The sequence below is a fragment of the Gigantopelta aegis genome, chromosome 11 (genome assembly GCF_016097555.1).
Source record: "Gigantopelta aegis isolate Gae_Host chromosome 11, Gae_host_genome, whole genome shotgun sequence".
In the NCBI taxonomy this organism is placed as follows: Eukaryota; Metazoa; Mollusca; class Gastropoda; order Neomphalida; family Peltospiridae; genus Gigantopelta; species Gigantopelta aegis.
In genome coordinates, this window is record NC_054709.1 from 12,166,496 (window position 1) to 12,180,845 (window position 14,350).

At 40.9% G+C, this 14,350-nt stretch overlaps 1 protein-coding gene across 1 annotated transcript in view; it reads right to left on the minus strand.

The window, feature by feature from the left end:
• Positions 1-9,002: 9,002 nt before the first annotated feature.
• The window catches only part of LOC121384966 (neuropeptide S receptor-like), a 39,650-nt gene continuing 34,302 nt past the window's right edge, over positions 9,003-14,350 (minus strand). Inside the window, exon 2 of the mRNA XM_041515462.1 lies at positions 9,003-12,573. Within this exon, the coding sequence (XP_041371396.1) occupies positions 9,433-11,010 (1,578 nt within the window). The 5' untranslated portion in view covers positions 11,011-12,573 and the 3' untranslated portion in view covers positions 9,003-9,432. The remainder of the gene's footprint in view (positions 12,574-14,350) is intronic.

A 14,350-nucleotide genomic window follows, 5' to 3' on the forward strand; every position in this document is an offset into this window, starting at 1 on the left:
AATTTTTAGTAGGACCCCACATGTTTCAAGCACAATGGTAGTTCATATACTGTTATGAGTTAAAGTTAAATTACAGGAAGTTACTGGCCAGATGAACCAACATTTTATCACAACAAACACTCACATTTATCACCAATGGCAGGACTTGTATTAACTGCTCTATCAAAAGTTAGGTGCACCTCCAAATTTGACCCAGTCGGATGTTATTTGGCTCAGTACAACCTAAACACGCACTTCACGGTACGTAACGGTCAACAGATTGTACGTCCTAACATATTCCATTTTTTATTGTCTGAAAAAACAATAGAACAGAATAGAATAGAATAGAATAGAATATACGTTTAAAGACACCCCAGCACGAAAAATCCATCGGCTATTGGATGTCAAACTATGGTATGTCAGAAGAACGTGCGTATCCATACACGTGTGTCTTTGCGAATAGAATGGAATGGCGGCTTTATTCGTCTGTTATTTTAAATGCCAAGCGAGTCGGTGCAGTGGGTTCAAACCCTGCCAGTTGACACTTCTTTTTCTTTCTTTTTGGATATTATGATTACTAGGTCGACGTTTCTGCTTGTGAGCTTTTAAGGCGACGTCACACGATACGAGTTGCTCGTACGGGAATAGCCACGAGTGTAGCCGATTGTGACAAAACAACCATTACGATTTCATCGGCTGCTATGCAATCGACTATTCTCGTACGCAGCACTCGTATCGTGTGGCCTTGCCTTTAGTTCCTGAGTGCGTCATTAGGTCCCTTGCAATTTAATTAAAGGGACATTACCGAGTTTGCTGCATTGTAAGATGTATCCGACTGATAAAATATTTCTACGATTAAACTTACATATTAAATATATTTTCTTGTTTAGAATATTAGTGTCTGTATATTCAATGTGTTTCTGGTCGTCATAATATTTGTAAGAAACTGGATTTTGTCTTCAAATAATTTCGTACGTACGAAAAATAAAATTCGTTTTTAGGAAATAAAATGAATTTTAACCTAGTACAAATATTAGAACGATGAGAAACACGTTTAATATACAGCCACTAATATTTTATGCAGAAAAATATATTTGGTATGTAATTACAGTCGTCAAAAAGTCTTTGTTAGTCAATAACATCTTAAACATTGCAGCAAACTCAGGAATGTACCTTTTATTCATTTGTAGTTATTTTCGTGCTTACATACAATTAAGATTCAAGCACGTTGTCCTGGGCACACACTTGAGCTATCTGGGCTGTTTGTGCAGGAAAGTGGGTTGGTTGTTAGTGGTTAGTGAGAGAGAAGTCGGTGTAGTGGTCTTACACCTACCCACTGAGTCGTTAAAACTCACTCTGGGTGGGAGCCGGTACCGGGCTGCGAACCCAGTACCTACCAGTCTTATGTCGATGGCTTAACCACGATACCACCAAGACAGGTTGCAATTTAAAAAAAAGTGAATAATATAAAATTGTTACACTACTTTCGAACCGCGTGTTTCATGGAGTACATTCTAAACTACGTTAATTGGGCTTCAAAATTTCTTTGGATTTTTTGTTTGTTTGTTTGTTTGTTTGAGGTTAGTGGCTGTCCCGGTGGCTGAGTGGCTGAGATCCAGGGCTTAATTTCACAAAACTTCGTAAGCCTAGTTTCGCACGTAAACGTAAATCTACGACTAAACCACAATTCTTATTACTATTATAGTTCAACAAATATAGTTTGAAGAACATATATTTCATTTTATTTTGTCCTTAAAATGCTCCAGCTTCCGTAATGACGTAATTTTCTGCGTGAAATAGACGCCAAACACGTGTAAACGCACGACCGGTATAACTGCTAGTAGCAGACGTAAACTTACGATGTTTAGTGTTTATCTAAAGTAACTTCATATCGTCCTTGTAATGTTTTGCGATATCGCGATTTTACTTAAGAGAGCCTAAGAGAGCAGTGTGAAATAGGCCAGACTCAATCTTTGTGAATTGAGTCCAGACTCAATCTTTAATTCCGTCACTCGCATACAATTTGTATTGCGTTGCCATGACGTTAGTCTCAGACTCTGTTAAGAGTCTCGAGTCTAGACTTTATAAGTTTTATAAGCACCATGCCTGGACTATCATCTGCCTAGCGAGTCGGCGCCGTAGGTTCGAATCCTGCCAGTTCACATTTTGAGTTTTTAAATATTATATCCCTTGACGAAAGGAAAATTGATTTTCGATTGACGTCACCGCATAGACACGTCTTAAACTATGACTATTTGGAAAAGAAAGAAATGCGTTTTTAATGACACCCCAGCGAATCATGCAAGCAATCTGATCAAAGCGTCGACATTACTGCGTTCGTCACCAAAAAGCCGTTGTTTAAAATGTTCTGAGATGTCCTTAGAGAAAAGTAGCCTATGTAATTAATTCCGTGTCTATCAGAGTGAGTAAGAACTCTTATTTACGTGTCCATACACCACGAAGTTTGCGGGCACGTCCATCCCAGTTTCAGTCTGTCGATCAGAAAAACAGTTCAAACATTAAGTGCCTGGCAAATGTCCCTGTTCAGTCTAATCCACGTGATTTGGAATCCGGCAACCCCTAAATAATACGCCACTGATTCGGTTAAACTTAATAGACCTTTTAATTAACTATACTATAGTCCGTCCCGTCCTCCTACAGACATGTTTTTCTTTTTGTAAATAATATCAGTTTAATTTGACTTAAGAAGAAAAGTAAACGTGTTTTGGAAATAACAAAAAAAAACAAAACAAACAAAACAAACACAAAACAAAAAAAATCCCTATTCTGTACAGAAATAAATAACTTGTAGTAAATTCCATAGTATGAGACAAGGCGTTCCCTGTCAGAAGGACTATAAATGGGATACTTGGCAGCACCTTTGAAATTATGTTGTCAGTGATTCCAATCACTGTTTGCTCAAACTGAATGGGCATTTTAATTAACAGCGCGAAGAAACTGGTACCTCTCTAAATCAACCGCTGGTTCCAGTCGAACCAACTGGATACTTAATTAACTGCATGGCGAACCCACCACTCAACTAGAAGTACAACATGTAACTTGATACCAAATCAGTGGCTTCCGGTTCATAGTGAGTGATAAACCGTCAAATGTTTACACCGCAAATCAGAGGTAAACTATCAAATGTTTACACAGTAAACCATAGAGATAAACTGTCAAATGTTTACATGGTAATTCATAGCTTGACGTAAACCGTGATATGTTTACATAACGAATTATAGTCTGGTGTAAACTGTCAAATGTTTACAAAGTAAATCAGTTAGAGGTAAACCGTCATATGTTTACAGAATAAACTGTACTTTCAGGTAAACAGTGAATTTTTTTACAAATAATTCAAATATGTAGGTAAACTTTCAAATGTTTACAAAGTAATTGAGGGCTAGAGGTAAACTATCAAATTCATAATTTGCGGTAAATCGTCAAATGTTTACAAAATAATCCATAGTTTGATGTAAACCGTCAAATGTTTGCATAATAATTCATAGTTTACGGTATACCGTCAACTGTTTACATAATAATTCATAGTTCGCGGTAAACCGTCAAATGTTTACATACCAATTCATACCGTCAAATGTTTACAAAATAATTCAGTTTGAAGTTCAGCAACCTATCAATTGAAACCTCGGATCTCACTGCGGTACTAAAATGTAGAAAAAAAACACCCTAATAATTTGAACTCAATTCAAGGTGGATTGAATTCTAAAATATATTACAGCATAGTCGGCAATAATATCTAACGTGCTAGACAGCCGTACTTTAAAAACCAAATGCCCTAGGCAGGCAATAATTCTCAATCAAAAATATTATTGGCAGTAAATCTTAAGGCAGAGATGAATTTTACTTGTAGAATGCAGGAAATTGCATTTCATGACATCTAGTTATAAACATTTTACGGGAGAGCATACCCTCGAACTTCCTAGAAACATGCTTTTGCGCTATCGATCTCAGTCATCCCCCCCCCCCCCCTCACCCGCAATGTCTACTTGCTTCCGCCGTGCCTGCTAAGGAGTCGTGCAGCAAAAATTTAGGACCGAATTTACGCAATCTGTTTTTCTTAAACGAAGGTGTTTAAAGGGACATTCCCGAGTTTTCTGCATTGTAAGATGTTTCCGACTAATAAGATATTTCTATGCTTAAACTTACACATTAAATATATTTTCTTGTTTACAATATCAGTGTCTGTATATTCAATGTGTTTCTTGTCGTCTTAATATTTGTAAGAAGTCCAAACTGGATTTTGTCTTCAAATAATTTCGTACGTACGAAAAAAAACCACACAAAAATTTAGGAAATAAAATGAAACAAGTTTAATATACAGCTATTAATATTTTTTGCAGAAAAATATATTTGATGTGTAATTACAATCGTTAAAAAAGTCACTGTTAGTCAATAACATCTTTAAAATTGCAGCAAACTCAGGAATGTCCCTTTAAACATTGTAAATATACGTAGATACACGCGTGTAAGGCATAAACAGACTTACTACTTACTATTTCATTTATACTTATTTTCTTACGTATATCCAATTAAGTTTCAAGCACGCTGTCCTGGGCACTAACTTAAGTTATCTTAATTGTCTGTTTCGGACAGTGGGTTATAGGTTAGTCAGAGAGAAGTCGGTGTAGTGGCCTTACACCTACCCATTGAGCCCTTAAAACTCGCTCTGGGTGGGAGCCTATACCGGGGTGCGAACCCAGTACCTGTCAGCCTTATTTCTGATGGCTTAACCACGACACTACCGAGGCTGGTACACCATACCAACTATACCCCCCCCCCCCCCCCCCCCCCCCCACACACACACACACACAATGAGATCCTAATTGGTGTACTGCAACCCAGCGAAGCTGGCATGTGGCTAATCATGACCAATCCAGTGAAACAGGTCCAGTTAGGATGTGTCAGTTTTCCGCGCGTGAATACAGATTAATGAGAAAGAAATTTGATCGAGACTATCGAGAACAGACGTCACAGCCAGATTTCCCGCCAGTTTGACGAGACACACCAGACGGAGCTTTACGAACTAAACTGCACTCTACGCCAATATCGTAAGTCGAGGAAATTATGTCATAGGCTTAAATGTCAAACAACCTAATACATTCTGGGAAAAAAGAAAAAAAAAAGAAGAAAAAAAACAGTCGAAATTTTAAAGTGTGTATTCGTAGGAGCTATAGAAGCCCTCCAAAAAGAATTGTAGTCCAGTGGTAAAGCGCTCACTTGATGCGCGGTCGGTTTAGGATCGATCCCCGTCGGTGGGCCCATTTGGCTATTTCTCGTTCCAGCCAATGCACTACGACTGGTATATCAAAGGCCGTGGTATGTGCTATCCTGTCTGGGTGTATATAAAAGATACCTTTTCTACTAATAACATCAGTTTTCTCCCAAGATCCTTGGCGTCAGATTGGGGGGTGTGGGGTGGGGGTGTGGGTGTGTGTGTGTGGGGGGGGGGTCAAAGGAAACAAAAAACCGTCGCAATTTCCAATAGTGCCTTACCCTTACACTAATAGACGCTGTATCATCTACAGAAACCGTCTAAAAATTATATTATTTCTGTTTGGTGAGAGTCACCAGTTTGAACATAATATTACAAGAGTTTTCTCCCATGACCAGTGGGTGACGTTGAAGTTGTAAGGCTGGTAGGTACAGGGTTCGTAGCCCGGTACCGGCTCCCACCCAGAGCGAGTTTTAACGACTCAATGGGTAGGTGTAAGGCCACTACACCTCTTCTCTCTCACTAACCACTAACAACTAACCCACTGTCCAGGACAGACAGCCCAGATAGCTGAGGTATGTGTGCCCAGGGGGGGGGGGGGGGGGGGGGGGGGTGTGTCCAGGACAGCGTCCTTGAACCTTAATTGGATATAAGCACCAAAATAAGTTGAAATGAAATGAACATTAAATCAAGATGTAAAATTATAACATTGACGTCTGTCTCATTGTGATTAATTAATAACAATTAGTTGTCAACCCTTAGCTAAAGTGATAGAATAATGTATTTGAAGGTTTTACTTTTTTCAGTCTTGGATTAACGCAAGGACAGCTTATCAGATGGCGCTAGTATAACAGTGGAACTCATCAGATGGCGCTAGTATAAAAGTGGAACTCATCAGATGGCGCTAGTATAAAAGTGGAACTCGTCAAATGGCGCTAGTATAAAAATGGAACTCATCAGATGGCGCTAGTATAAAAATGGAAATCGTCAGATCTAGTATAAAATCAGATGGCGCTAGTATAAAAATGGAACTCATCAGATGGCGCTAGTATAAAAGTGGAAATCGTCAGATGGCGCTAGTATAACAGTGGAAATCGTCAGATGGCGCTAGTATAAAAGTGGAACTCGTCAGATGGCGCTAGTATAAAAATGGAACTCGTCAGATGGCGCTAATATAAAAGTGGAACTCGTCAGATGGCACTAGTATAAAAGTGGAACTCGTCAGATGGCGCTAGTATAAAAGTGGAACTCGTCAGATGGCGCTAGTATAAAAGTGGAACTCGTCAGATGGCGCTAGTATAAAAGTGGAAGTCGTCAGATGGCGCTAGTATAAAAGTGGAAGTCGTCAGATGGCGCTAGTATAAAAGTGGAAGTCGTCAGATGGCGCTAGTATAAAAGTGGAACTCGTCAGATGGCGCTAGTATAAAAGTGGAAGTCGTCAGATGGCGCTAGTATAAAAATGGAACTCATCAGATGGCGCTAGTATAAAAGTGGAACTCGTCAAATGGCGCTAGTATAACAGTGGAAATCGTCAGATGGCGCTAGTATAAAAGTGGAACTCGTCAGATGGCACTAGTATAAAAATGGAACTCGTCAGATGGCGCTAATATAAAAGTGGAAATCGTCAGATGGCGCTAGTATAAAAGTGGAACTCGTCAGATGGCGCTAATATAAAAATGGAACTCATCAGATGGCGCTAGTATAACAGTGGAAATCGTCAGATGGCGCTAGTATAAAAGTGGAACTCGTCAGATGGCGCTAGTATAAAAATGGAACTCGTCAGATGGCGCTAATATAAAAGTGGAACTCGTCAGATGGCACTAGTATAAAAGTGGAACTCGTCAGATGGCGCTAGTATAAAAGTGGAACTCGTCAGATGGCGCTAGTATAAAAGTGGAACTCGTCAGATGGCGCTAGTATAAAAGTGGAAGTCGTCAGATGGCGCTAGTATAAAAGTGGAAGTCGTCAGATGGCGCTAGTATAAAAGTGGAAGTCGTCAGATGGCGCTAGTATAAAAGTGGAACTCGTCAGATGGCGCTAGTATAACAGTGGAACTCATCAGATGGCGCTAGTATAACAGTGGAACTCGTCAGATGGCGCTAATATAAAAATGGAACTCATCAGATGGCGCTAGTATAAAAATGGAAATCGTCAGATGGCGCTAATATAAAAGTGGAACTCGTCAGATGGCGCTAGTATAAAAATGGAACTCGTCAGATGGCGCTAATATAAAAGTGGAACTCGTCAGATGGCACTAGTATAAAAATGGAACTCATCAGATGGCGCTAATATAAAAGTGGAAGTCGTCAGATGGCGCTAGTATAAAAGTGGAACTCGTCAGATGGCGCTAGTATAAAAGTGGAACTCGTCAGATGGCGCTAGTATAAAAGTGGAAGTCGTCAGATGGCGCTAGTATAAAAGTGGAACTCATCAGATGGCGCTAGTATAAAAGTGGAACTCATCAGATGGCGCTAATATAAAAGTGGAAGTCGTCAGATGGCACTAGTATAAAAGTGGAACTCATCAGATGGCGCTAGTATAACAGTGGAAGTCGTCAGATGGCGCTAGTATAAAAGTGAAACTCGTCAGATGGCGCTAGTATAACAGTGAAACTCGTCAGATGGCGCTAGTATAACAGTGGAACTCGTCAGATGGCGCTAGTATAACAGTGAAACTCGTCAGATGGCGCCGGACAAAAGAAAACCGGCTCCATCTACACAATTGCAATGCACCTTGAGGGAGCTGGACAAAAGAATACCGGCTCCCTCTACCCAACCCCAAAACTTCCTTGCTGCTGGCGGAGGCACCAAGGGCACAGCAACAGGAGAACAGGAAGAGAAGTTCAACACACGGAACAGAGAGCGCCAAGAGACGGAATCCAGGGAAACACCAGGATCGACGGCCTTAACTCCTAGACATACACAATTGCAACTTATATACACAATTACGCCGAGTCTCTTGCGCCGAGTCTCCCTTGGCTTGTCATGCCACGATCAGAAGGGCCCTATGGGCAACCTAGGGAGACACCTCATCATCTGCATGTCTTAACTAAGAGCTACTCTCGGCCTACTAAATTCCAAACTCGTATATAGCTCCGTACCTTTTATTTTTAGAAACGACCATCGAAATTGCGCCAAACTTCCTTCATTAAAATGCGCACCATTTCCCTTTGGCTTAGTCCTACAGGACATTCCAAATTACATAGCACCATACCACCTCCCGCCTGTTACCAACTACGGTTGGACTGCTGGTGCTCCCTTGTACCTGCCAGTACAGGCGGTCCCTCTTTCACCTCCCCAACCCTTTCCTGTCCTGGACGGAGGAGCCAGTCGAGGCCGGTACTTGTGCCCAGGACAGGCGTGCGCTACAACAGCTTGCTGTGAATGTGCACGTTAAACAATTTGGTCTTGGTCTTGATGGCGCTAGTATAAACATGGAACTCATCAGATTTTGCTAGTATAAAATGGAACTCATCAGATGGCGCCACGACTGGTATATCAAAGGTCGTGGTATGTGCTATCCTGTCTGTGGGATGGTGCATATAAAAGATCCCTTGCTGCTAATCGGAAAGAGTATCCCATGACGTGGCGACAACGGGTTTCCTCTCTCAATATATGTGTGGTCCTTAACCATATGTCTGACGCCATATAACCGTAATTAAAATGTGTTGAGTGTGTCGTTAAATAGAGAGCTAGAGAGAGACAGACAGACAGACGCAGAGAGACAGAGACAGAGGCAGACAGACAGACAGAGCACATCTTTACATATCATTCATTTATAACACAAAATTGCTAATATCATAGTGTTTTATTTGGTTTTGACTCAAATGCTGCTAAACATTGTTTTATATGGGCCCTCCCAATTTACGTTCAACAGCATAATAATTATAGAATATAATACATTAGTCACAGCCTATTGCCCTAATGCTTCTTAAAACTGACAGAGAGAAGTAAAAGAAAGAAAGTGTTAATCTCCTCAGAGTTGTCGTTCAATGGAATGGTCGGTCCCTTTAAGATCGGAACTTTGTTTGCTCTGAACCGAGCAAGAGCAATCGAATAACACCGAGATACTCCACTCTAGCGCCCTGCTGGCCATTAGAGAAGTTACTGCAAGCTTGATACCATTCGCGGTCGGTCATGCGATCGCTATTACTGTGATTTATGGGATATTAAGATGTTTTTTCTTCATTTACTTTCCTCCTTGGATGAAAGCATCGATGCCAATTAAACGATGCTAAGGCACTCGTCTCGCCGGCGCGCCTGTTGCGGTAACCACAGAGGGTCGTTACTAGGGGGCGGTGGTCTATCAGCGTTATCATTGCACAAGACAGTGGATAAGTCGAACCTGTTCAAGCACCTGTCGTTGTAAACAACGTCAAACTTGTCCGTCAGAGCGTCATTGGAGACCACGTCCAGTGACGCCATCTTTCCTATCGGTTTCAGCGCGTGATACTCTCTGTAGTTCATGCTCTTTGATTGGTTTACATCGTTGCCCAGGAAACGATTGCGGTTCGTGTTATACTGTAACTGAATCACATGTCCCTTGCCCGAGTAGTTCTGACATCCCCCTCCACCTCCTCCTCTATTCAGAAGGTGATTTTTACCTTTGGGGCTTTTAATAGACCGGTGCCCGCATTTGATGCAGTTGAGCAGTGAGGTAAAGTGTTTGAAGCGCAGCGTGAATATCCCGTACAGTAGAGGGTTGAGGGCACTGTGAGTGAGGAGGATGTTCTCGGACACGACCTGGGCCACGTGCAGCTTGAGCTTGTAGTCGGAGTAGATCCTGATAAGCGTCACCACGAAGTAAGGCCCCATACACACGAGAAAACCCGCGATAACCGTCAGCGTCATCACCACCACGCGACGCTTGCACGCTGTCACGTGACCGCGGCGCACAGACATCCGCGACAGGTTCGTCTTCTGCATCTGGTAGGACCTGCTTCCGGTGTACTGCGGCGCGTGCGCGGGCGCGATCTCGTCCTGCGCTGACAGCGACCAAACGACGCGGATGATCTTTGAGTAGCAGAAGAGCATGACGCACGAGGGCACGAGCAGGATGTAGGTGGTGAGGAACGTGAAGTACAGCTTCCGCTGCCATTCGGCGGTATAGCCGCGGCTGACGCAGAACCGCTTCGGCGTTCCGTCGTACTTGACACCCTGCTCCACCTGAACGAAGATGGCGAGCTGCGGCAGGGCGAAAACGAACGCCATGATCCAGGCGACGCTGACCTTGATGAAGATCTTCGGTCGGTGCGCGAGCGAGTGCAGCGGCTTGACGATCACCTGGTACCGGTCTATGCTCATCGCGGTCAGCAGGAACGTTGCGCTGGCGAACGTGACGATCTGCAGGTAGACCGATATCTTGCACATGGCCGGACCGAGCGCCCAGTCGTCGAAGGCGAGGAAGAGGATCTCGGTCGTGTTGGTGATGAGCGCCACGGCGAGATCGCCCAGCGCCAGGTTCACGAGGAACACGTTAACCCTTTTGATCCGGCTGGACCGCTTGCACAAGATGACGCACATCAGCGTGCTGTTGCCGAGGATCGTACACACCATGATGAACGTGACAACGGCGATTCTCTCCCTTACTTCGCTGCTCCACACATGATACGCCGTCGCCTCAGCATTGCTGCTGCTGCTGCTGTCATTATTACCGGAACTTCCTAATAATGACAGCCCGGACGTAGCTCCGGAAGAGAAGCCACCGGATGTGCCACTCCCGAACACGTGACTATCGACTGTAGTCACATACAGAGTGTCGCTGTGGTTTGTGGCGAGTGACGTCACGACATCCTGAGTCATGGTTAAATACTGTCAATGATCTCTGTTAGAATGTAACTGGCGAGGTTTCGTCCAGCTTGTATTCCACTTTTGCAATCAACCTGACCTCTTTTTCTGACAGAGGTCGAAGACTGGCTCCAAATATTTACTCATTGACGCCGAATACACTATGGAAAACATTTCGAGCAGTGGTGTGGATTATAAGAAAGTTGCTCATAGATAGCTTCCAACATCAACACCGTGAAGCGTTACAGCCGTGCGAGACGACTGAGTAATTAGTAATCAGAACTTTCATTGGCAGACGCCATTGTTGGTTGGTTGGTTGTTTGTTTCCTCCACTGACTTCCGAGGACCACAGGAATTACGATGTTCGAAAGTTGCACTTTTCGGTTATCACTAATTAACCCGTGCTTTCCCGAAAATAAATTATACAAGAATCTACGTTGATTTCATTTTAACGAATATTAATTAGTTTGTTAAAATGTTGCAGTTAGAAAAGATGGAGCAGAATTCTAAACGAAAACGAATCCGTGTTGAGCAGAGTTGAAAGTCGACCACACTGACGTCATTCAGTGAACACATTCGAACACTTGTATCACGAACCACTTGTCCTATCAGTATTTCGATATCACAATCAATACCCTTCATCAACAAAGACAGCCTATTCATAGAAGATGATTATTAACCGAAAGTCACTGTTCATGTCTAGGTTTCCCATATAGTCGAGACATCAGAGATCGAGATAACAAAAGTGTGAGTAGTTATGCAATGATCCTGTTTATGTTGCGATTGAAAATGTGAGATAAGATGCATAGTTATATTTTGTATATCCCGTCTGACATCGATATCGAATAAAGGAGGTGTAGATCCAATTTGATATCTATGATAATGAACACAGAACTTGCGAATGTCGTTTGATATGTATGACACAAAACACAGAACAGGTGCATCCTGTTTGAGATGAATGGTATCCAACACAAAACTTGTAAATCCAGTGTGATGTGTATTTCAGCTTATATATCCAATATTAACGTAAGATATGATACTGGATTCCAGTTCATATGAAAAATACCAAAATATAGACCCGGTCTGATGTGGATAAAATCAGTTGTGGCAATGCTCTGATATAGATCATTTAAAACAGAGCGAAGCTTCAGTCTAATATATATGACACTAAGCAAATTGTAGACTGTGTATAACTGATGACAGAAAACGTGTGGAGTCGGTCTGATATGGATGGTATCGGGCCTGACGTGGAAGATATCAGACATACAGTTTGTAGATCCATGCATCAGTCGTACGTAGAGTGTTTCGTGGCATTTTCTCCTCGTTAGTGCTCTCCACTATAGAAATTTCACTGAATGTTTGATTCACGTCATTTAGAAACTCTACTGAATGTTTTATTTACGTCACTTTAGATACTCCCTTTCAGGTTTTATTTACGTCACTTTAGAAATTCCCTTGAAAGTTTGATTAACTTCACTTTAGAAATTCCACTGAAGGTTTGATTAACGTCACTTTAGAAACTCCCTTGAAGGCTCGATTCACGTCACTATAGAAACTCCATTCCTCGGTCAAAGTATCCTGAAAAATAAAATGAAATCATATTGTTTGGTATTTCTAGCTTTCATTTAATATTCAAGAATGAAATGTCGCTATCTTATAATACTTAGGACTGAAGTGTTCCTATAACTTAATATTCAGGAATGAATTGTTCCCATCACATAATATTCAATAAGGATATAAAAAATATTTTAGTAAATAAAATGAAATTTAACCTAGTATAAATATTAGAACGATCAGAAACACGTTTAATATACAGCCATCAATATTTTATGCAGAAAAATATATTTGATATAAAATTATAATCGTTAAAAAGTCTCTGTTAGTCGATAACATGTTAAAAATTGCAGCAAACTCAGGAATGTCCCTTTAAGGCGCTTACATTAATGTTTAGCATCAGTTTAATTAACACAAACCAAGCCAAAATAAGTGGGGTAATGGGTTGAAAACATGTATTTGTCTTCAATCCAAGAAATCGTCTTTTTATTTTATTTTTAAATTAAAAATATTATATTATAATTATATTATTTATGTTATATTTCTTTAATTATTTTTCTGTAATTTATATTATATTCAAGACTGAATTGTTTTGCTCCACATAATATTCAGAAAAGGAATTCTTCATTGTTGATTATGCAAAACTAACTGGCCAGAGAACAGTCTAGTATCGTGCACAATTTCAGAGCTATGGCTGCTGTGCTTGGCAGTAATACTTTGTGATACATTGATTAAACAGAACCTTTCCTCTTCGAGTCAGCTTCAAAATTGCTTTCTTTTCCCCAATAGAATTAATCACGCACAAACGTATCGGTGCGTTCACCATAAAGGAGGAAGTTAATTAAACGGAAATTAACACCTGATGACATTTTTTTTAATGAATCACACCGCGTGCAAATACATGTTTACATCGTATTCAGTGGTGACTCAGGTCCAACTAAAGGAATTGTCCTAAACACTGGTGTCTATATCGCTTAAAGAGACATTCCCGAGTTTGCTGCATTGTAAGATGTTTCCGACTAATAAAATATTTTTACGATTAAACTTACATATTAAATATATTTTCTTGTTTAGAATATCAGTATCTGTATATTCAAGGTGTTTCTGGTCGTCTTAATATTTGTAAGAAGTCCAAACTGGATTTTGTCTTCAAATAATTTAACTGAAGTGTCCCTCCCTCAATAGTCAAGATTGAATCAATTAATATCAATTAATATTCGAAAATTAATTGTCCCAATAACTTAATATTCCAGTAAGGTAATACATGTACTTAGAAATAAAGTATCCATCATTTAATATTGCAGACTGAAATGTCTCTATTCAAGATTGAAATGTTCGTATCATTTAGTATTCAAGAACGAGTTTCCCCAACACTTAACATTCAAGAATGAACTGCCCATATCACTTAATAGTCAAGGCGGTCGATAAAGTATTTTGCGGGGTTTTTTTTGCAAACCTTGAGGTATGCGCCTCCTAGCGACTTTTGGTGAGGTAATGCTGCAATCTTGCCTTAATACTGTTTTCTAAGACGAAACACAAACAGCTTTGAAAGCTTACGATCTCACCTCTTTATCGTTGAACGTTCTTTTTTTTTCTAAGACGAAACACAAACAGCTAGCGCTTAAAACAATCAAGTTCTCACCTTCCCACCCTTTTGCATATTTAATACAGAGCACAAACAACCAGGGCCGAATTTAGAAAGCCTGTTTATGTCTGTAACCCTGTGTAACTACATACATTTACAATGCATAAACACCTGCGTTTTAGAAAAACAGGATTCGTAAATTCCCTACAGTTATAA